Here is an 18,628-nt window from a genome sequence, read left to right on the forward strand (position 1 = left end):
ATGTGATGCCGCCGCCACGGAGCCGATCGGCGGGTGGCCCACCTGCGATCTCGCCGCTCCGAGCGGCGAGGCCGACATTGCTCCACCCCACCACCTCCCCACCCCCCCCCCCACCGGAACACACACGCACGCACTCCCCCCCACCATTAGAGCGCGTGGGGAGACACCCTGGCCGACAGGTTTTCACCCAGAAGCCCTCGTAAAGGGATAATCTTCACGGTTTCCTGCAGCCAGGGAATTGGACGGTCTCCCCCGACGCTAACACCCACCGCGGCGCCGTGACTTTGGTTGTAATTACATGGTCACGACGGGGCTGCCGAGCCACCGCGGGTAGACAGCACACACAACACACACGGGTCAGCAGGCAGGTAGGAGGGCAGAGCCACGAGCGGTGGGAAAGCAGGGTCGCCCTCTGGCTGGAGGGTCGCTGAGCAGGTAAATTTAGATGCGGACGTCGCTGAAAGCAACGGCCCGGGGGATGCTGGGATACAGATGGGCCTACCGATTGGCGGGTGATCCCAGCGAGCTGATTGGCCCGCGAGTCGGCACCAGGTAGCCCCTTTGATGTAGAAAGAATAAAGCGGGTCAGGGCGAAGGAAAAAGGCCCTCTGGCTACTCGAGTCAACCCCAGGCCCGTCAACTCCCGAGTCCAGCCGCGCGAACGTCCGTGGGACGTATCGTCGCGCCGCGAGGACCAGACAGCAGTGACGACGAACCGTGAGTAAGAGAGAGAGAGAGGGAGTTGGGACTTAGCTTAAGAGCAAAACCGGAGAGGGTAAAGGGGAGAAGGACAGGTAGAGTGTAGTGCCGACTATCGAGAGATAGATCGGTCCTGCCCCGCTGATCCCGACTGACTCGGTTAAATAAGGGCTCGCCGACGCGGTGGAATAAATCGTCGGCGGTTACATAACGGACTGGTGTGGTTTTTGTGGAAGCGTGGGTGCGCTTGCTGTCGCGGTGGTCGTTACATAACAGACTGGTGTGGTTATTGCGGAAGCGTGGGTGCGCTTGCTGTCGCGGTGGTCGTTACATAACAGACTGGTGTGGTGGTTTTTGCGAGGGTGTGGAAAGAGAGTGGAAGCGTGGGTTCGCTTGCTGTTCTCGGTGGTCGCCGCGTGTGTGGAGCGGCGCCGCGTGGATTGTGTGCGCTACGAACCGTCGGCTGCGGACTCCTGCGTTGCGAGCGGATACCCGTCTCGCACGCATGCCCATCGCATAGCCCTTTAAACCCGTTTAAACCAATCCCCCCAAGCGTCGGAGTGAGCACGAACGACGTCGCTTACCCTCCGACCTTTGACCCCCTGTTACCCGCGTGTGATTGGTGCGTGGGACTGCGCGGGCAGGGAGCGTCGCGTTTGGGTGCCGGCGAAGCGCTAGCGGGTCCCAGGGGGGTCGAGTGGGATGCCCCACCGGCAGGAGACCCGGACTCGGGGGGGGACGGCACAGGGGGGGGAACAGGAGCGCGACGACCTTTCCCCGCCAGGGGAGGAGTGCGGCGGCGGCAGCTCCCACACTAGTGGAGAGTCTGGGAGCGTCGGTACTTCGCGGACAGGGTCGCAGGCAGGGGAGATCCCGGGGGCCGGCGACCCTAACAATTATACCTTCTTTGCCAGTTCCAAAATGTTTTTATATATATTATCATAATGTTTTTCGTTTGCATTTTGACTGCAGGTATTGTGGTTAATGCATACATGAATCCTTGTAATAAGGTTTCAGATTTGTTGCAAGAAAAAAGGGGAAAAAACCCTATCATTAAATGCCTTTCTTACTTTGGGACTACTTGGTGACGTTCACTCAACTATTGTGTTGGAAGCCGATTAGCTGCACATCTTGTTCTACTTGAAAACAAGACCTTAGATCGATTATTCACTCCACGTGCAATCTTGCAACAGATCGCGTCCCTCTCGCGTTCGCTGCGGGTGTGCCGAAATCATTACAGTGCTTCGAAAAGGGTCATTGCCCGAAACGTCTCATACATTTCAAAGAAGTGTTATTGACGACGGTGGAGGGTTTACTTCGTCACAGAGTTAAAGGTCAGAGGTCTAAGGCGGAGCCATCGCGGAGGGCAGAGGTGGTCGGTGACGTCACCCAGCTCCGGTTATAAAGGCGGCTGCTGCAGGCTGGGCGCGCCATCTCTCGCGAGCTTTGTCAGTTGTAGCAGAGTTAGTCGCCATGTCAGGACGTGGGAAAGGCGGTAAGGGGCTCGGTAAGGGAGGCGCAAAACGCCATCGTAAGGTGCTGCGCGACAACATCCAGGGAATCACCAAGCCCGCCATCCGCCGCCTCGCTCGCCGCGGCGGTGTGAAGCGCATCTCGGGCCTCATCTACGAAGAGACCCGCGGCGTCCTGAAGGTCTTCCTTGAGAACGTCATCCGCGACGCCGTCACCTACACGGAGCACGCCAAGCGCAAGACCGTCACCGCCATGGACGTGGTCTACGCCCTCAAGCGCCAGGGCCGCACTCTCTACGGCTTCGGAGGCTGAGTGCCCATCTCTCGCGCACTAAACCAACCCAAAGGCTCTTTTCAGAGCCACCCACCTCTTCTAAACTGCTTGCGCGCCAGTGTTACCAAACCTTTCACGAAAGAAACACTTAATTAATGGGTTGTTGCTCGCAAATTCCTCGTGAGCGTGCACCGGGCTCTTCTCGTGGACGCGCGGTGGCTCGAGGTGCCGTCTGCTTGCGCTCTGCTCGGTTACCATGTTTTCTTGTTCATGTTTTTTGCGTGTTGCGGTTGCACCCGATTCAAGAGCCGAATGGCTCACAGGGCTTTACCAAATAAATGAAACTGAGAACAGGTTCACGCAGAGATCGTTTGCTTGTTGAGTTAGCGAATCTTCATCTGCTTCCAAATGAATGAAATAAATCACAATATTCAAGATACGTCACATTTAACAAGGCGCAATTTTTGAACGCGTTAATACAGTACGCATTTCTGGTATATTTGCGTGAATTATTTTCAGCTGCAGACGATTCCGATATTACGTAGAGCATTTGGCGCCACAATCTTACAGCACACTCGTCCTAATTGACGTAGCGCGCCAGAATGCTAATCTCCACCCGTTAAATACAGCACAACAGCGAAGTTATTTTTCCACACCGAGCACATGTATTTTTTCCAAAATTGCGTTAAAAAAACGCCCGTGCTGTATTAGACGAGTTGTGAAACGAAAAAAGAAGCAAAAAAGCCACGCTAAAAAACAAAAAAAAACACTATACTGCATTGGGTTGTCTTGTCATCCTTTTTAAAACAAGCAATGCCATGGCTGCAATTCACTAATATACATGTTTGGACATTACATTGTGTTATATTCACAAGTCTTTTTTGCAGTAAAAAAATTAACGATATTAAAGTGAACATCGCGTTCGCGTTTCTCATTGGAGGCTGATGGAGAGGGATGGTACTGAAAGAGCCACTCCGCAGCGCCGCGCACTACAATCCTCTGATTTGCATCTCGCCTCCTATAAAGGAGATCAACGCGCGTACGACAGGCACACTCGTTCTCGTCCTTTCTGACGTTCCACAGCTGTACGCGGCGACATGCCCGATCCTCCCGCATCAAAGAGCGCTGGGCCGGCGAAAGTTCCTGCCCCCAAGAAGGGCTCCAAGAAAGCCGTGACCAAGGCTACGCGCAAGGATGGCAAGAAGCGACGCCACCGCAGGAAGGAGAGCTACGCAATTTACATCTATAAGGTGATGAAGCAGGTGCACCCCGATACCGGCATCTCGTCCAAGGCCATGAGCATCATGAACTCGTTCGTCAACGACATCTTCGAGCGCATCGCTTCCGAGGCGTCCCGCTTGGCGCACTACAACAAGCGCTCCACCATCACCTCTCGGGAGATCCAGACCGCTGTGCGACTGCTGCTCCCCGGCGAGCTGGCCAAGCACGCCGTGTCGGAGGGCACCAAGGCCGTCACCAAGTACACGAGCTCCAAGTGAAGCCTCGACTCAACCATTAATTACAACGGCTCTTTTCAGAGCCACCCACATCTTCGAACCTGCTTGTGCCAGTGTTAGCAGGAGCGCAAAACGAAACTTCAAACATAGAGCACTTGTCCAGGGTTTTTGACGTTGAGCGCCGATTTCTCGTCAACGTAGACCGGGCTGGAGTCGCAGCCGGGCGGTCGGGACTCGCGGTGACGCGAGGCGCCGTCTGCTGCTGCCAAATGCAGCAGCGGCCCCGCTCTCGGTTCACGCGTACACCGTTCATTGAGTGAAATGGAGAGATCCAGCGCATTTTTACCTGTACCCACGTGAAAAAAAGCAATAACAATATATATGCCATATTCACCATTGACGTCATCTGCAGCCGATCAAGATATAACATTGGATATGTGGCGCTATAACCTTGCACTGCAATATATTTAATTCCTGGTTGTCACGGCAAAGCATAGTGTGAACGCGATATCGGAATAGGCGACAATTTCTCATGGGGCGAATTTATACTTCAGTGATCGTGATTTTTAATTTTTACAAGAAGTGAAATACAACCTAGTTTAAATGTATTTTCGGGCACGAACTAACATTTTGCACGTATATATAAAAGTAAGCGCCTAGCATGGATGACTCGTGCAGTATAACTGATGATCATCTCAATGCCAAGAGAATAGATATATATCCCTGTGATCACCTCTTTCCGGCATTTTTGCGTATTAATGTTTACAATAAATTGCAGTTTCTTCACTTTATTTAGATTGATGCAGAGCACTGTAAAGTTGTTTTCGGAAAGGTTTTTGCTTAAGAAAAGAAAATCCGTTAAAGACATCAACGGCGCTCAAAGGTACTACTGCATTGTGATGCGGCATTCTGAAATGATACAAACTATGCACATTTTGTTGATTAAGAAGAGGAGTTCAAGACTCGAGATCAGTGCACGCTGCCAACCAACCAGCACGCGCCTCTTCGCACGTCACGACTCCGCTGACCAGTGAGCGCGCGCTCTGCGCTACATAAGCCGCCTTCTCCCCTCCTGTGAGAATATCTTTGCTCTCACCAAGCCATGGCTCGTACCAAGCAGACGGCTCGTAAGTCCACGGGGGGCAAGGCTCCACGCAAGCAGCTCGCCACAAAGGCAGCCCGAAAGAGCGCTCCGGCCACGGGCGGCGTCAAGAAGCCTCACCGCTACAGGCCCGGCACCGTCGCTTTGCGCGAGATCCGCCGTTACCAGAAGTCCACTGAGTTGCTCATCCGCAAACTGCCCTTCCAGCGCCTCGTCAGGGAGATCGCGCAGGACTTCAAGACCGACCTGCGCTTCCAGAGCTCCGCTGTCATGGCTCTGCAGGAGGCCAGCGAAGCGTACCTTGTTGCGCTCTTCGAGGACACCAACCTGTGCGCCATCCACGCCAAGCGCGTCACCATCATGCCCAAGGACATTCAGCTCGCCCGCCGCATTCGTGGCGAGCGCGCTTGATCGCCCAACTCGGCCCTCAAAGCACAACACAAAGGCTCTTTTCAGAGCCACCACTTTCGCATGAAAAAGCTAACTTGTGTGTCCTTTAAAGTCTGCATGCCTGTTACGGCGACCTTCGTTTGCCAGTCACGGCTATCACGAGTCGCAAGGCTTAAGCGACCAAGTTCATTTTCTATACCCCTCTGCTCATATTTTGCAATATCACAAGTCCGTGTTGTATTTAAGCGTTGTGGAACCATGTCTACATAATGTACAGTAAACGGCTGATTTCGGTGAAATACATGAACTATTAAACGCTGTTTAAAGCTCAAGCTGAAAATACGTTCGCATTTTGCAAACTAAGAGACTGAGTTATTCACGCACATATATATTTCTAGGCATTGCCCGAAGAGGCGGTTAAATTAATATATAAATACACCGTATAGGCGCGTGGGATATCAATCATGAGCTCAAGGCTTTCACAATGATTTCTTATAACCAATGAGGTCCCTCAAATGATGATTATAATAAATAATACATTGATAGTGGCGGAATCAGCTTGCCGCTGAATTTGTTTACGGTTAACTATCATTCTTAAAACTTGAACCTATTAAGAACGTGTATCGCATTGTTTCATTCATAAGTTGTTCCCGTATAAAAACTATATATGGATATATATAATTAAAGTCAGCATGGAATCCTCGCGTCCAGGCTTTTCATTGGTCTCTCAGGAGAGGGCGGGACCGAACGAGAGGAGCCATTCAGCAGCGACGCGCTCTACGATCCTCTTATCAGCTATAAAAGTCGCTCAAGGAGGTGCGGATGATCATCACAACTCGTGCTTGCATTGTCTCCAGTGCTATTAGTAGTTTCGGTTTCCTCACCATGTCAGGACGCGGCAAGACCGGTGGCAAATCTCGCGCAAAGGCAAAGTCCCGCTCTTCCCGCGCCGGTCTGCAGTTCCCCGTGGGACGTGTTCACAGGCTGCTCCGCAAGGGCAATTACGCCCAGCGGGTCGGCGCTGGAGCACCCGTCTACCTGGCAGCCGTGCTCGAGTACCTCTCTGCCGAGATCCTCGAGCTGGCTGGCAATGCCGCCCGCGACAACAAGAAGACGAGGATCATCCCCCGACACCTGCAGCTCGCGGTGCGCAACGACGAGGAGCTCAACAAGCTCATGGGCGGCGTGACCATCGCCCAGGGCGGTGTGTTGCCAAACATCCAGGCCGTGCTGCTGCCCAAGAAGACCTCTCAGGCAAAGAAGTGAACGCGCCGCCGCCTCTACCACCACAATAACGGCTCTTTTCAGAGCCACCCACTTGCTTGCAAAGAGCTCGGACAGTCGTACACAGGGGTTGTTATTAGTGAGGACACCGTCGTCTCGTGGCCCTCGTCCCATATTACTCGCAATTAAACGAATGCTCTGCTCATAGATACCCCTTTTCTCTAATTTAGTAACGGTGTTTGAGCAGCATTCCAACATTGCATCAATCATGAAACATGGTTTAGAATAAATTGAGCGCGTTAGTATTTTAAGAAAGTATTGTCTTTTTCAGAAAAAAAAACGTTCTTTTTCAGCGGTCAGATTGCATAGGCTATTTGACGCCATCACCTTACAGTACACACGCACCAATTGACTGAAGTTTTTTTTCTTCCGGAAATGAGCGATGGAGGGCTTAAAAGGGACTGGGACGTGTGTTGCTGTGCGTTGGTGCAATAAATAAGTGCTTTAACAATTCTACAACTCATTCACAATGAATAATTTACTACAGTATAGAGTTATAATTAATGATTGACACGTGACATAAGTAGCCTAGGATTTCGAGGTTTTTTTGCATCGTTATGAACACCTTGGTACTTTTCTCGCCTTCAAACAAATGAAGAGGATTCGTAGAATAGTTGAAACACTGCTTGAATTCACCAACGCACAGCAACACTCGTTCCAAACCAACCCCTAACACCCGTCCCACAGCCCCCTTTAACCTCTCCGCCCTTGCTCCCAATACACATCCACGTCTGATACGCCTCTGGACCTGGTGACGTCATTTGCCCTTTAACTTTTGACTCGTCCAGGTTATTCCCGCGCGTGTGATTGGTGCGTGTTCCTGAGAGCGGAGATGTCGTGTCTGCGTGGTGCATGTGCGTAAGGGTGGCTCGCAGATCCCTTACACAATAAATTCCATCAACAGATTGCTTGCGTACTCCTTTAAATGATGGGTCGGATCCTCGCTGCACTTCGACTCGTCACACGGACGTTCGAGTGGCTGGGAAGTCGACGGGCCCGAGCCTGGCTTGAGTACAATACGAACTAACTCTTATCCCTACCCTCTCTCCTATTTTTTTTAAAGTCCTCTACATCAAAGATAAATCGGTGCTAATCCGCTGGCCTCCCGTACAATCAGGTGCCTCGGATTTCCCGCCACTCTCCCGCGACCGGTGCTCTCTCAAGACGTCCGCTCTTTACCCTCTAAACAAGCGCATCTGTCCTCCCAATCAGAGGATCGGCCCTGTTTTTCCCGTCGTTCGTGACTCCGTCCCTCCGCTACCTGCCTGCTGACCCGTGTGTGTTGTGTGCGCTTTCTACCCGCGGTGGCTCAGCAGCCCCGTCGTGACCATGTAATTACAACCAAAGTCACGGCGCCGCGGTGCACGTTTGCATCGGGGGAGGTCGCCCAATTCCCTGGTCGCAGGAAATCGTGAAACTTGGTCCCATAAGAGGTCTTCTAGGTGAAAACCTGTCGGCCACGTGACCTCCCCTCGGCGCTCTATGTGGGGGTGTGTGTGTGTGTTCATGTGTGGGGGGTGGTGAGGGAAGAGCAGTGTCGGCCCCGTCGCTCGGAGGTGGCGGCGTTGCGGCCACGGCGTCGGCAGGACGGCTTCGCTGCTGCGTCATCACAGTTGCAGGCACGGCTCCGACGGAGCGGCTTCGCTGCTGTGGCACCACAAGTACGAAAGAGAGAGTTGGGATTTAAGCGTAAAAGCCTAGGGAGGTTAATTCGAAATAGGCGGGACAGATTGGGTCTTAGACCGTCGGGAACAGGTTAGTTATTCTACTAATATTGACACCGGGCTACGTAATAATTAGCCTCGGACTCGCCGAGAATAAACTGTTAGTGTTCAATAACCTTGTCGTGTGGTGTCTGCGAGTGTGGGAAGAGCGCATGGCGGTGTGAGTCCGCTAGTCGTAAAACGAAGATTTGCGCGCAAATAACTCTATTGAGGCGGCCAGTGTGCGCGCACCCGACCGAAGTTCTTGCGTCATTGTGCCCTGTGTTTGTGCGCGAGTGCGTATTTTCCCACGTGTTTGCGCTCGCCCACGTGTGTTCGCTCGGGAATTAACGCGCAGGCATTATCGCCCGTAGTGTGCCGGGGATTGACGCGCGAATATTGCCTAGTAAATTGAGCGTGGGGGGGGCGAATGAGGCTGCGTAGTAGCTCCTTACCCACGCCAGCGCCCGCGCCGCAGCTGGTCTATTTTCTGCGCGTGTACGTGGTGAGCGACGGTAGACTCGCACGGGTACGCACGGGATTATTAATACGGCTATTTTTAGCGCGTGCACGAGGTGGCCAATAGGGGCGGGTGGCTGCGCGTACCCGAGTGTGGGCAGCAGCGCGCACGGGCGCTTCCGTGCAAGGAGTCTGGGAGTGTGTGTGTGAATGACCCGAGGTGGCCGAGAGCCAGGCAAGAGTTTCGTCTCACAGGGGGGATGCGGAGGCAGCGAGGTAGAAGCTACGAGCGGCAGCAGCGAGGAGGGAGGAAGAGGAGGAAGGGGGAGAGGAGTCGGGGGGCAGCAGCCCCTACAGAGTCACTTGAATTTCGATTTAAAGCTTTCGTGACTGCAATGATTCATCTTCTTTGGTTCTTTCGGTAAAGTCACGTAGAATGAGAATAAAATAATAAATTGATAAAATAAAATAACAATAATATTCTCACGACGTTTCGGCCACAACACAAGCGGCCTTCATCGAGACTGTCTGGTAGGACAGCGCTGGAGTGAAAGAGCCACGTTCAGATCACGGCCTTTAAGCCTCATTTTTAGCACTCACACCACGGTTAATGGTATGGTTTGTCAACATGGAGTATAATAGCGCCTCGCAGCTGTCTCTCTCCCCCTCCTCTGTTCCGACCATGGACGAACTCGTCCGTCTGAACGGGGCGCGTAGCTATCCGTGGTGCTAAAGTTGAGGCTTAAAGGCCGTGATCTGAACGTGGCTCTTTCACTCCAGCGCTGTCCTACCAGACAGTCTCGTCCCTTCACCTGATGAAGGCCGCTTGTGTTGTGGCCGAAACGTCGTGAGAATATTATTGTGTTATTTTATTTTATCAATTTATTATTTTATTCTCATTCTACGTGACTTTACCGAAAGAACCAAAGAAGAAGAGTCACTTGAGTTGAATGTGAGTGGTGATGATTGCGCGCCGTGCCTCGACCTTGTTCAAGGCGCGCAATCATTCTGCAGTGCATAGCGATCATGAGCCACTCACCTCTTGCCACGTAATATGTTAAACTACGTGTTTAATGTCGGTAAATTTTGAGTAATTTGCTTCAGTTTGTGTTCCATCTCAAAATCCATGTATTTATTCATTTTAAAGTACGATTAAAACGTTAAATCTAAAAGTTCGGTGACAGGGGATGGTTGACATGACGCGCAGTCCTCACCATAGCGCGAGAGTAGGAATCGCGTGCGCGCGAGCCAACATTTAAATTGAAAATATTTAGCTGGACTTATATATGAGTAGTCTGTTGAAGCATTTTGTCTTGCAAAAAATTCGAGTGCGTTTTAAATAGTGAAGACAATCATCGTATCTTGCCCTGACCGAACAATTTCTCCCAACTGTTGGTTGTTCACTTGTTTTGAATTATAATTTAAATCGTGAACATTGTCGTAGATTGCATAAGTTACGTACATTAAATAAATTATATTCGTGGTAATTTATCAACTAGATGCATTTAAGTATGAACGTTACGGGAATCGAGCCCAAAGGCAGGGGTGATTGACACGGCGAGTATGGTGGCAGCTCATTCACCGGAGCTGAGTGCTGGGTGATCTCAGCGACGTCCGCACATACTCTACGCCGCTTCTATAATAAACCTCGGGCCTGGTGGATGCTCGTCACGAATTTGTGAGAGCGCTGATTTCAAAGAGGCCAGGCGATAAAAACGACGTTTTGACATGGCGGAAACTGCTCCTGCTCAACCACCAGCTGCGGCTACTTCAGCGCTTAAAAGCCCCAAAAAGAAGCGCACCGCTCCAAAGGCCAAGAAGGTCGGCCCCAGCGTGTCCGAGCTCATCCTCAAGGCTCTCGCCAGCAGCAAGGAGAGGAACGGCGTGTCTCTCCCTGCACTCAAAAAGTCGCTCGCTGCCGGAGGATACGACGTGGAGAAGAACAATGCCCGCGTGAAGTTAGCCATCAAGAAGCTTGTGGCCAAAGATGCCGTGGCGCAAGTGAAGGGCAGCGGCGCGTCTGGCTCTTTCAAACTCAACAAGAAGGAAAAGGCTGCCGCAAAGGCGAAGCCCAAATCGTCAACGGCAAAGCCCGCGGCTAAAAAGCCCGCTGCAGCCAAGACGGTGAAGAAGCCCGCGGCAGCCAAGAAGACCGCGCCCAAGAAGTCTCCTAAGAAAGCAAAGAAGTCCGCCGCTGCCAAGAGCCCCAAAAAGGTGAAGTCGGCTGTTAAGCCCAAGAAGGCGGCAAAGAGCCCAGCCAAGCCCAAGGCTGCGAAGCCCAAGGTCGCGAAGCCCAAGACCGTCAAGGCAAAGGCCACCAAACCCAAGGTGGCCAAACCCAAGAAGGCCGTGGCCAAGCCCAAGAAGACCGCGCTAAAGAAGTGAATCCGATCGGACGATGCGCGATTCCCTCCACCCTAACGGCTCTTTTCAGAGCCACCCACTTAGTTCAAAAAGTGAACCAGATGTTGCTGCGCTTCAATTAGTTAATCGTTAAACATCTGACAGTATTACATTGAAGCTTAATGCGTGCCATATTCTGTAAGTCAAACCCATTTACGGCGTGGCGATGGTTGCTCGCCGTGCCTCGGCCCTGATCAAGGAGCTCGATGGTTGGTGCAGTTCAATCGTGAGGATTTGTGTAGATCGGATAAGTTACGTACATTCGCCAAATTATCTTGACATTTTACCTACTTGATGTGTTTTAATCATTGATGTGATGGGAGTAATCGAGCCCGAAAGCAGGGATCATAAACACAGGCGACGCAGGTTGCAGCTCCCTCACTCGAACTGAGTGCAGAGTAATCTCAGCGACGTCCGCATTCTCGCTGCCGATTCTAATCTAAATCCAGATTCAAAATCGATGCATTCTTGACGAACCTCCAATTTTGATTGTGTTGCACCTCTTCATTCCGTCATCATGTTACTGGTGCCAAATATGGTATTTAGTCTAAAAATGTATTGATTCCAGACAACTTTACTCAATTTGCCTCCTTTCGCTCGTTGTGCCTTTTCACTATTTTTTGTTTTGTAAAAATTCCGGTGCACCATCTACACTTCTCAATTAAAAATAATTTCCATTCGTAATTATCGCATTGTTTTTGCAATGTCTTTCTTATCTTCATCATTATACCTTCTTTGCCAGTTCCAAAATGTTTTTATATATATTATCATAGTATGTTTTTTGTTTGCATTTTGACTGCAGGTATTGTGGTTAATGCATACATGAATCCTTGTAATAAGGTTTCAGTTTTGTTGCAAGAAAAAAGGGGAAAAATCCCTATCATTAAATGCCTTTCTTACTTTGGGACTACTTGGTGACGTTCACTCAACTATTGTGTTGGAAGCCGATTAGCTGCACATCTTGTTCTACTTGAAAACAAGACCTTAGATCGATTATTCACTCCACGTGCAATCTTGCAACAGATCGCGTCCCTCTCGCGTTCGCTGCGGGTGTGCCGAAATCATTACAGTGCTTCGAAAAGGGTCATTGCTCGAAACGTCTCATACATTTCAAAGAAGTGTTATTGACGACGGTGGAGGGTTTACTTCGTCACAGAGTTAAAGGTCAGAGGTCTAAGGCGGAGCCATCGCGGAGGGCAGAGGTGGTCGGTGACGTCACCCAGCTCCGGTTATAAAGGCGGCTGCTGCAGGCTGGGCGCGCCATCTCTCGCGAGCTTTGTCAGTTGTAGCAAAGTTAGTCGCCATGTCTGGACGCGGGAAAGGCGGTAAGGGGCTCGGTAAGGGAGGCGCAAAACGCCATCGTAAGGTGCTGCGCGACAACATCCAGGGAATCACCAAGCCCGCCATCCGCCGCCTCGCTCGCCGCGGCGGTGTGAAGCGCATCTCGGGCCTCATCTACGAAGAGACCCGCGGCGTCCTGAAGGTCTTCCTTGAGAACGTCATCCGCGACGCCGTCACCTACACGGAGCACGCCAAGCGCAAGACCGTCACCGCCATGGACGTGGTCTACGCCCTCAAGCGCCAGGGCCGCACTCTCTACGGCTTCGGAGGCTGAGTGCCCATCTCTCGCGCACTAAACCAACCCAAAGGCTCTTTTCAGAGCCACCCACCTCTTCTAAACTGCTTGCGCGCCAGTGTTACCAAACCTTTCACGAAAGAAACACTTCATTAATGGGTTGTTGCTCGCAAATTCCTCGTGAGCGTGCACCGGGCTCTTCTCGTGGACGCGCGGTGGCTCGAGGTGCCGTCTGCTTGCGCTCTGCTCGGTTACCATGTTTTCTTGTTCATGTTTTTTGCGTGTTGCGGTTGCACCCGATTCAAGAGCCGAATGGCTCACAGGGCTTTACCAAATAAATGAAACTGAGAACAGGTTCACGCAGAGATCGTTTGCTTGTTGAGTTAGCGAATCTTCATCTGCTTCCAAATGAATGAAATAAATCACAATATTCAAGATACGTCACATTTAACAAGGCGCAATTTTTGAACGCGTTAATACAGTACGCATTTCTGGTATATTTGCGTGAATTATTTTCAGCTGCAGCCGATTCCGATATTACGTAGAGCATTTGGCGCCACAATCTTACAGCACACTCGTCCTAATTGACGTAGCGCGCCAGAATGCTAATCTCCACCCGTTAAATACAGCACAACAGCGAAGTTATTTTTCCACACCAAGCACATGTATTTTTTTCCAAAATTGCGTTAAAAAAACGCCCGTGCTGTATTAGACGAGTTGTGAAACGAAAAAAGAAGCAAAAAAGCCACGCTAAAAAACAAAAAAACACTATACTGCATTGGGTTTTCTTGTCATCCTTTTTAAAACAAGCAATGCCATGGCTGCAATTCACTAATATACATGTTTGGACATTACATTGTGTTATATTCACAAGTCTTTTTTGCAGTAAAAAAATTAACGATATTAAAGTGAACATCGCGTTCGCGTTTCTCATTGGAGGCTGATGGAGAGGGATGGTACTGAAAGAGCCACTCCGCAGCGCCGCGCACTACAATCCTCTGATTTGCATCTCGCCTCCTATAAAGGAGATCAACGCGCGTACGACAGGCACACTCGTTCTCGTCCTTTCTGACGTTCCACAGCTGTACTCGGCGACATGCCCGATCCTCCCGCATCAAAGAGCGCTGGGCCGGCGAAAGTTCCTGCCCCCAAGAAGGGCTCCAAGAAAGCCGTGACCAAGGCTACGCGCAAGGATGGCAAGAAGCGACGCCACCGCAGGAAGGAGAGCTACGCAATTTACATTTATAAGGTGATGAAGCAGGTGCACCCCGATACCGGCATCTCGTCCAAGGCCATGAGCATCATGAACTCGTTCGTCAACGACATCTTCGAGCGCATCGCTTCCGAGGCGTCCCGCTTGGCGCACTACAACAAGCGCTCCACCATCACCTCTCGGGAGATCCAGACCGCTGTGCGACTGCTGCTCCCCGGCGAGCTGGCCAAGCACGCCGTGTCGGAGGGCACCAAGGCCGTCACCAAGTACACGAGCTCCAAGTGAAGCCTCGACTCAACCATTAATTACAACGGCTCTTTTCAGAGCCACCCACATCTTCGAACCTGCTTGTGCCAGTGTTAGCAGGAGCGCAAAACGAAACTTCAAACATAGAGCACTTGTCCAGGGTTTTTGACGTTGAGCGCCGATTTCTCGTCAACGTAGACCGGGCTGGAGTCGCAGCCGGGCGGTCGGGACTCGCGGTGACGCGAGGCGCCGTCTGCTGCTGCCGAATGCAGCAGCGGCCCCGCTCTCGGTTCACGCGTACACCGTTCATTGAGTGAAATGGAGAGATCCAGCGCATTTTTACCTGTACCCACGTGAAAAAAAGCAATAACAATATATATATGCCATATTCACCATTGACGTCATCTGCAGCCGATCAAGATATAACATTGGATATGTGGCGCCATAACCTTGCACTGCAATATATTTAATTCCTGGTTGTCACGGCAAAGCATAGTGTGAACGCGATATCGGAATAGGCGACAATTTCTCATGGGGCGAATTTATACTTCAGTGATCGTGATTTTTAATTTTTACAAGAAGTGAAATACAACCTAGTTTAAATGTATTTTCGGGCACGAACTAACATTTTGCACGTATATATAAAAGTAAGCGCCTAGCATGGATGACTCGTGCAGTATAACTGATGATCATCTCAATGCCAAGAGAATAGATATATATCCCTGTGATCACCTCTTTCCGGCATTTTTGCGTATTATTGTTTACAATAAATTGCAGTTTCTTCACTTTATTTAGATTGATGCAGAGCACTGTAAAGTTGTTTTCGGAAAGGTTTTTGCTTAAGAAAAGAAAATCCGTTAAAGACATCAACGGCGCTCAAAGGTACTACTGCATTGTGATGCGGCATTCTGAAATGATACAAACTATGCACATTTTGTTGATTAAGAAGAGGAGTTCAAGACTCGAGATCAGTGCACGCTGCCAACCAACCAGCACGCGCCTCTTCGCACGTCACGACTCCGCTGACCAGTGAGCGCGCGCTCTGCGCTACATAAGCCGCCTTCTCCCCTCCTGTGAGAATATCTTTGCTCTCACCAAGCCATGGCTCGTACCAAGCAGACGGCTCGTAAGTCCACGGGGGGCAAGGCTCCACGCAAGCAGCTCGCCACAAAGGCAGCCCGAAAGAGCGCTCCGGCCACGGGCGGCGTCAAGAAGCCTCACCGCTACAGGCCCGGCACCGTCGCTTTGCGCGAGATCCGCCGTTACCAGAAGTCCACTGAGTTGCTCATCCGCAAACTGCCCTTCCAGCGCCTCGTCAGGGAGATCGCGCAGGACTTCAAGACCGACCTGCGCTTCCAGAGCTCCGCTGTCATGGCTCTGCAGGAGGCCAGCGAAGCGTACCTTGTTGCGCTCTTCGAGGACACCAACCTGTGCGCCATCCACGCCAAGCGCGTCACCATCATGCCCAAGGACATTCAGCTCGCCCGCCGCATTCGTGGCGAGCGCGCTTGATCGCCCAACTCGGCCCTCAAAGCACAACACAAAGGCTCTTTTCAGAGCCACCACTTTCGCATGAAAAAGCTAACTTGTGTGTCCTTTAAAGTCCGCATGCCTGTTACGGCGACCTTCGTTTGCCAGTCACGGCTATCACGAGTCGCAAGGCTTAAGCGACCAAGTTCATTTTCTATACCCCTCTGCTCATATTTTGCAATATCACAAGTCCGTGTTGTATTTAAGCGTTGTGGAACCATGTCTACATAATGTACAGTAAACGGCTGATTTCGGTGAAATACATGAACTATTAAACGCTGTTTAAAGCTCAAGCTGAAAATACGTTCGCATTTTGCAAACTAAGAGACTGAGTTATTCACGCACATATATATTTCTAGGCATTGCCCGAAGAGGCGGTTAAATTAATATATAAATACACCGTATAGGCGCGTGGGATATCAATCATGAGCTCAAGGCTTTCACAATGATTTCTTATAACCAATGAGGTCCCTCAAATGATGATTATAATAAATAATACATTGATAGTGGCGGAATCAGCTTGCCGCTGAATTTGTTTACGGTTAACTATCATTCTTAAAACTTGAACCTATTAAGAACGTGTATCGCATTGTTTCATTCATAAGTTGTTCCCGTATAAAAACTATATATGGATATATATAATTAAAGTCAGCATGGAATCCTCGCGTCCAGGCTTTTCATTGGTCTCTCAGGAGAGGGCGGGACCGAACGAGAGGAGCCATTCAGCAGCGACGCGCTCTACGATCCTCTTATCAGCTATAAAAGTCGCTCAAGGAGGTGCGGATGATCATCACAACTCGTGCTTGCATTGTCTCCAGTGTTATTAGTAGTTTCGGTTTCCTCACCATGTCAGGACGCGGCAAGACCGGTGGCAAATCTCGCGCAAAGGCAAAGTCCCGCTCTTCCCGCGCCGGTCTGCAGTTCCCCGTGGGCCGCGTTCACAGGCTGCTCCGCAAGGGCAATTACGCCCAGCGGGTCGGCGCTGGAGCACCCGTCTACCTGGCAGCCGTGCTCGAGTACCTCTCTGCCGAGATCCTCGAGCTGGCTGGCAATGCCGCCCGCGACAACAAGAAGACGAGGATCATCCCCCGACACCTGCAGCTCGCGGTGCGCAACGACGAGGAGCTCAACAAGCTCATGGGCGGCGTGACCATCGCCCAGGGCGGTGTGTTGCCAAACATCCAGGCCGTGCTGCTGCCCAAGAAGACCTCTCAGGCAAAGAAGTGAACGCGCCGCCGCCTCTACCACCACAATAACGGCTCTTTTCAGAGCCACCCACTTGCTTGCAAAGAGCTCGGACAGTCGTACACAGGGGTTGTTATTAGTGAGGACACCGTCGTCTCGTGGCCCTCGTCCCATATTACTCGCAATTAAACGAATGCTCTGCTCATAGATACCCCTTTTCTCTAATTTAGTAACGGTGTTTGAGCAGCATTCCAACATTGCATCAATCATGAAACATGGTTTAGAATAAATTGAGCGCGTTAGTATTTTAAGAAAGTATTGTCTTTTTCAGAAAAAAACCCGTTCTTTTTGAGCGGTCAGATTGCATAGGCTATTTGACGCCATCACCTTACAGTACACACGCACCAATTGACTGAAGTTTTTTTTTTTCGGAAATGAGCGATGGAGGGCTTAAAAGGGACTGGGACGTGTGTTGCTGTGCGTTGGTGCAATAAATAAGTGCTTTAACAATTCTACAACTCATTCACAATGAATAATTTACTACAGTATAGAGTTATAATTAATGATTGACACGTGACATAAGTAGCCTAGGATTTCGAGGTTTTTTTGCATCGTTATGAACACCTTGGTACTTTTCTCGCCTTCAAACAAATGAAGAGGATTCGTAGAATAGTTGAAACACTGCTTGAATTCACCAACGCACAGCAACACTCGTTCCAAACCAACCCCTAACACCCGTCCCACAGCCCCCTTTAACCTCTCCGCCCTTGCTCCCAATACACATCCACGTCTGATACGCCTCTGGACCTGGTGACGTCATTTGCCCTTTAACTTTTGACTCGTCCAGGTTATTCCCGCGCGTGTGATTGGTGCGTGTTCCTGAGAGCGGAGATGTCGTGTCTGCGTGGTGCATGTGCGTAAGGGTGGCTCGCAGATCCCTTACACAATAAATTCCATCAACAGATTGCTTGCGTACTCCTTTAAATGATGGGTCGGATCCTCGCTGCACTTCGACTCGTCACACGGACGTTCGAGTGGCTGGGAAGTCGACGGGCCCGAGCCTGGCTTGAGTACAATACGAACTAACTCTTATCCCTACCCTCTCTCCTATTTTTTTTAAAGTCCTCTACATCAAAGATAAATCGGTGCTAATCCGCTGGCCTCCCGTACAATCAGGTGCCTCGGATTTCCCGCCACTCTCCCGCGACCGGTGCTCTCTCAAGACGTCCGCTCTTTACCCTCTAAACAAGCGCATCTGTCCTCCCAATCAGAGGATCGGCCCTGTTTTTCCCGTCGTTCGTGACTCCGTCCCTCCGCTACCTGCCTGCTGACCCGTGTGTGTTGTGTGCGCTTTCTACCCGCGGTGGCTCAGCAGCCCCGTCGTGACCATGTAATTACAACCAAAGTCACGGCGCCGCGGTGCACGTTTGCATCGGGGGAGGTCGCCCAATTCCCTGGTCGCAGGAAATCGTGAAACTTGGTCCCATGAGAGGTCTTCTAGGTGAAAACCTGTCGGCCACGTGACCTCCCCTCGGCGCTCTATGTGGGGGTGTGTGTGTGTGTTCATGTGTGGGGGGTGGTGAGGGAAGAGCAGTGTCGGCCCCGTCGCTCGGAGGTGGCGGCGTTGCGGCCACG

The 18,628-nt window shown here is 51.0% G+C and overlaps 8 protein-coding genes across 8 annotated transcripts; all 8 read left to right on the forward strand.

Annotated features, from left to right (window-relative positions):
• The first annotated feature begins 1,728 nt into the window (after positions 1-1,728).
• Positions 1,729-11,930, forward strand: LOC142929593 (uncharacterized). The gene is made up of 2 exons (XM_076071177.1): positions 1,729-2,481; positions 10,560-11,930. The coding sequence occupies exons 1-2, from the start codon at positions 2,173-2,175 to the stop codon at positions 11,223-11,225; spliced, it is 975 nt and encodes a 324-aa protein (XP_075927292.1). The 5' UTR covers positions 1,729-2,172; the 3' UTR covers positions 11,226-11,930.
• LOC142929486 (histone H2B type 3-B-like) lies at positions 3,305-3,989 on the forward strand. Its single transcript, XM_076070906.1, has one exon. The coding sequence runs from the start codon at positions 3,543-3,545 to the stop codon at positions 3,942-3,944; it is 402 nt and encodes a 133-aa protein (XP_075927021.1). The 5' UTR covers positions 3,305-3,542; the 3' UTR covers positions 3,945-3,989.
• On the forward strand, positions 4,979-5,726 carry LOC142929483 (histone H3). The gene has a single exon (XM_076070903.1). It carries the CDS (start codon positions 5,005-5,007, stop codon positions 5,413-5,415), a length of 411 nt encoding a protein of 136 aa, XP_075927018.1. The 5' UTR covers positions 4,979-5,004; the 3' UTR covers positions 5,416-5,726.
• LOC142929482 (histone H2A-like) lies at positions 6,196-6,689 on the forward strand. Its single transcript, XM_076070902.1, has one exon. The coding sequence runs from the start codon at positions 6,217-6,219 to the stop codon at positions 6,658-6,660; it is 444 nt and encodes a 147-aa protein (XP_075927017.1). The 5' UTR covers positions 6,196-6,216; the 3' UTR covers positions 6,661-6,689.
• A 119-nt stretch (positions 11,931-12,049) lies between the features above and the next one.
• LOC142929487 (histone H4) lies at positions 12,050-13,258 on the forward strand. Its single transcript, XM_076070907.1, has one exon. The coding sequence runs from the start codon at positions 12,547-12,549 to the stop codon at positions 12,856-12,858; it is 312 nt and encodes a 103-aa protein (XP_075927022.1). The 5' UTR covers positions 12,050-12,546; the 3' UTR covers positions 12,859-13,258.
• Positions 13,259-13,503: 245 nt separating this feature from the next.
• On the forward strand, positions 13,504-14,362 carry LOC142929485 (histone H2B type 3-B-like). Its single transcript, XM_076070905.1, has one exon. The coding sequence runs from the start codon at positions 13,916-13,918 to the stop codon at positions 14,315-14,317; it is 402 nt and encodes a 133-aa protein (XP_075927020.1). The 5' UTR covers positions 13,504-13,915; the 3' UTR covers positions 14,318-14,362.
• An 863-nt stretch (positions 14,363-15,225) lies between these two features.
• Positions 15,226-15,841, forward strand: LOC142929484 (histone H3). Its single transcript, XM_076070904.1, has one exon. The coding sequence runs from the start codon at positions 15,380-15,382 to the stop codon at positions 15,788-15,790; it is 411 nt and encodes a 136-aa protein (XP_075927019.1). The 5' UTR covers positions 15,226-15,379; the 3' UTR covers positions 15,791-15,841.
• A 794-nt stretch (positions 15,842-16,635) lies between these two features.
• Positions 16,636-17,064, forward strand: LOC142929488 (histone H2A). The gene has a single exon (XM_076070908.1). The coding sequence runs from the start codon at positions 16,655-16,657 to the stop codon at positions 17,033-17,035; it is 381 nt and encodes a 126-aa protein (XP_075927023.1). The 5' UTR covers positions 16,636-16,654; the 3' UTR covers positions 17,036-17,064.
• Positions 17,065-18,628: the final 1,564 nt, after the last annotated feature.

This window comes from Petromyzon marinus, chromosome 31 (assembly GCF_048934315.1).
Source record: "Petromyzon marinus isolate PM22_M1 ecotype Great Lakes invasive population chromosome 31, UKy_Petmar_22M1.pri1.0, whole genome shotgun sequence".
NCBI lineage: Eukaryota > Metazoa > Chordata > Hyperoartia > Petromyzontiformes > Petromyzontidae > Petromyzon > Petromyzon marinus.

Coding starts and splice junctions, on each gene's coding strand:
- LOC142929593 (XM_076071177.1), top strand. CDS start 2,173: ATGTCAGGACGTGGGAAAGGCGGTAAGGGGCTCGGTAAGGGAGGCGCA. Junction 2,482..10,559: donor CTCTCTACGGCTTCGGAGGC/TGAGTGCCCATC, acceptor CGATAAAAACGA/CGTTTTGACATGGCGGAAAC.
- LOC142929486 (XM_076070906.1), top strand. CDS start 3,543: ATGCCCGATCCTCCCGCATCAAAGAGCGCTGGGCCGGCGAAAGTTCCT.
- LOC142929483 (XM_076070903.1), top strand. CDS start 5,005: ATGGCTCGTACCAAGCAGACGGCTCGTAAGTCCACGGGGGGCAAGGCT.
- LOC142929482 (XM_076070902.1), top strand. CDS start 6,217: ATGATCATCACAACTCGTGCTTGCATTGTCTCCAGTGCTATTAGTAGT.
- LOC142929487 (XM_076070907.1), top strand. CDS start 12,547: ATGTCTGGACGCGGGAAAGGCGGTAAGGGGCTCGGTAAGGGAGGCGCA.
- LOC142929485 (XM_076070905.1), top strand. CDS start 13,916: ATGCCCGATCCTCCCGCATCAAAGAGCGCTGGGCCGGCGAAAGTTCCT.
- LOC142929484 (XM_076070904.1), top strand. CDS start 15,380: ATGGCTCGTACCAAGCAGACGGCTCGTAAGTCCACGGGGGGCAAGGCT.
- LOC142929488 (XM_076070908.1), top strand. CDS start 16,655: ATGTCAGGACGCGGCAAGACCGGTGGCAAATCTCGCGCAAAGGCAAAG.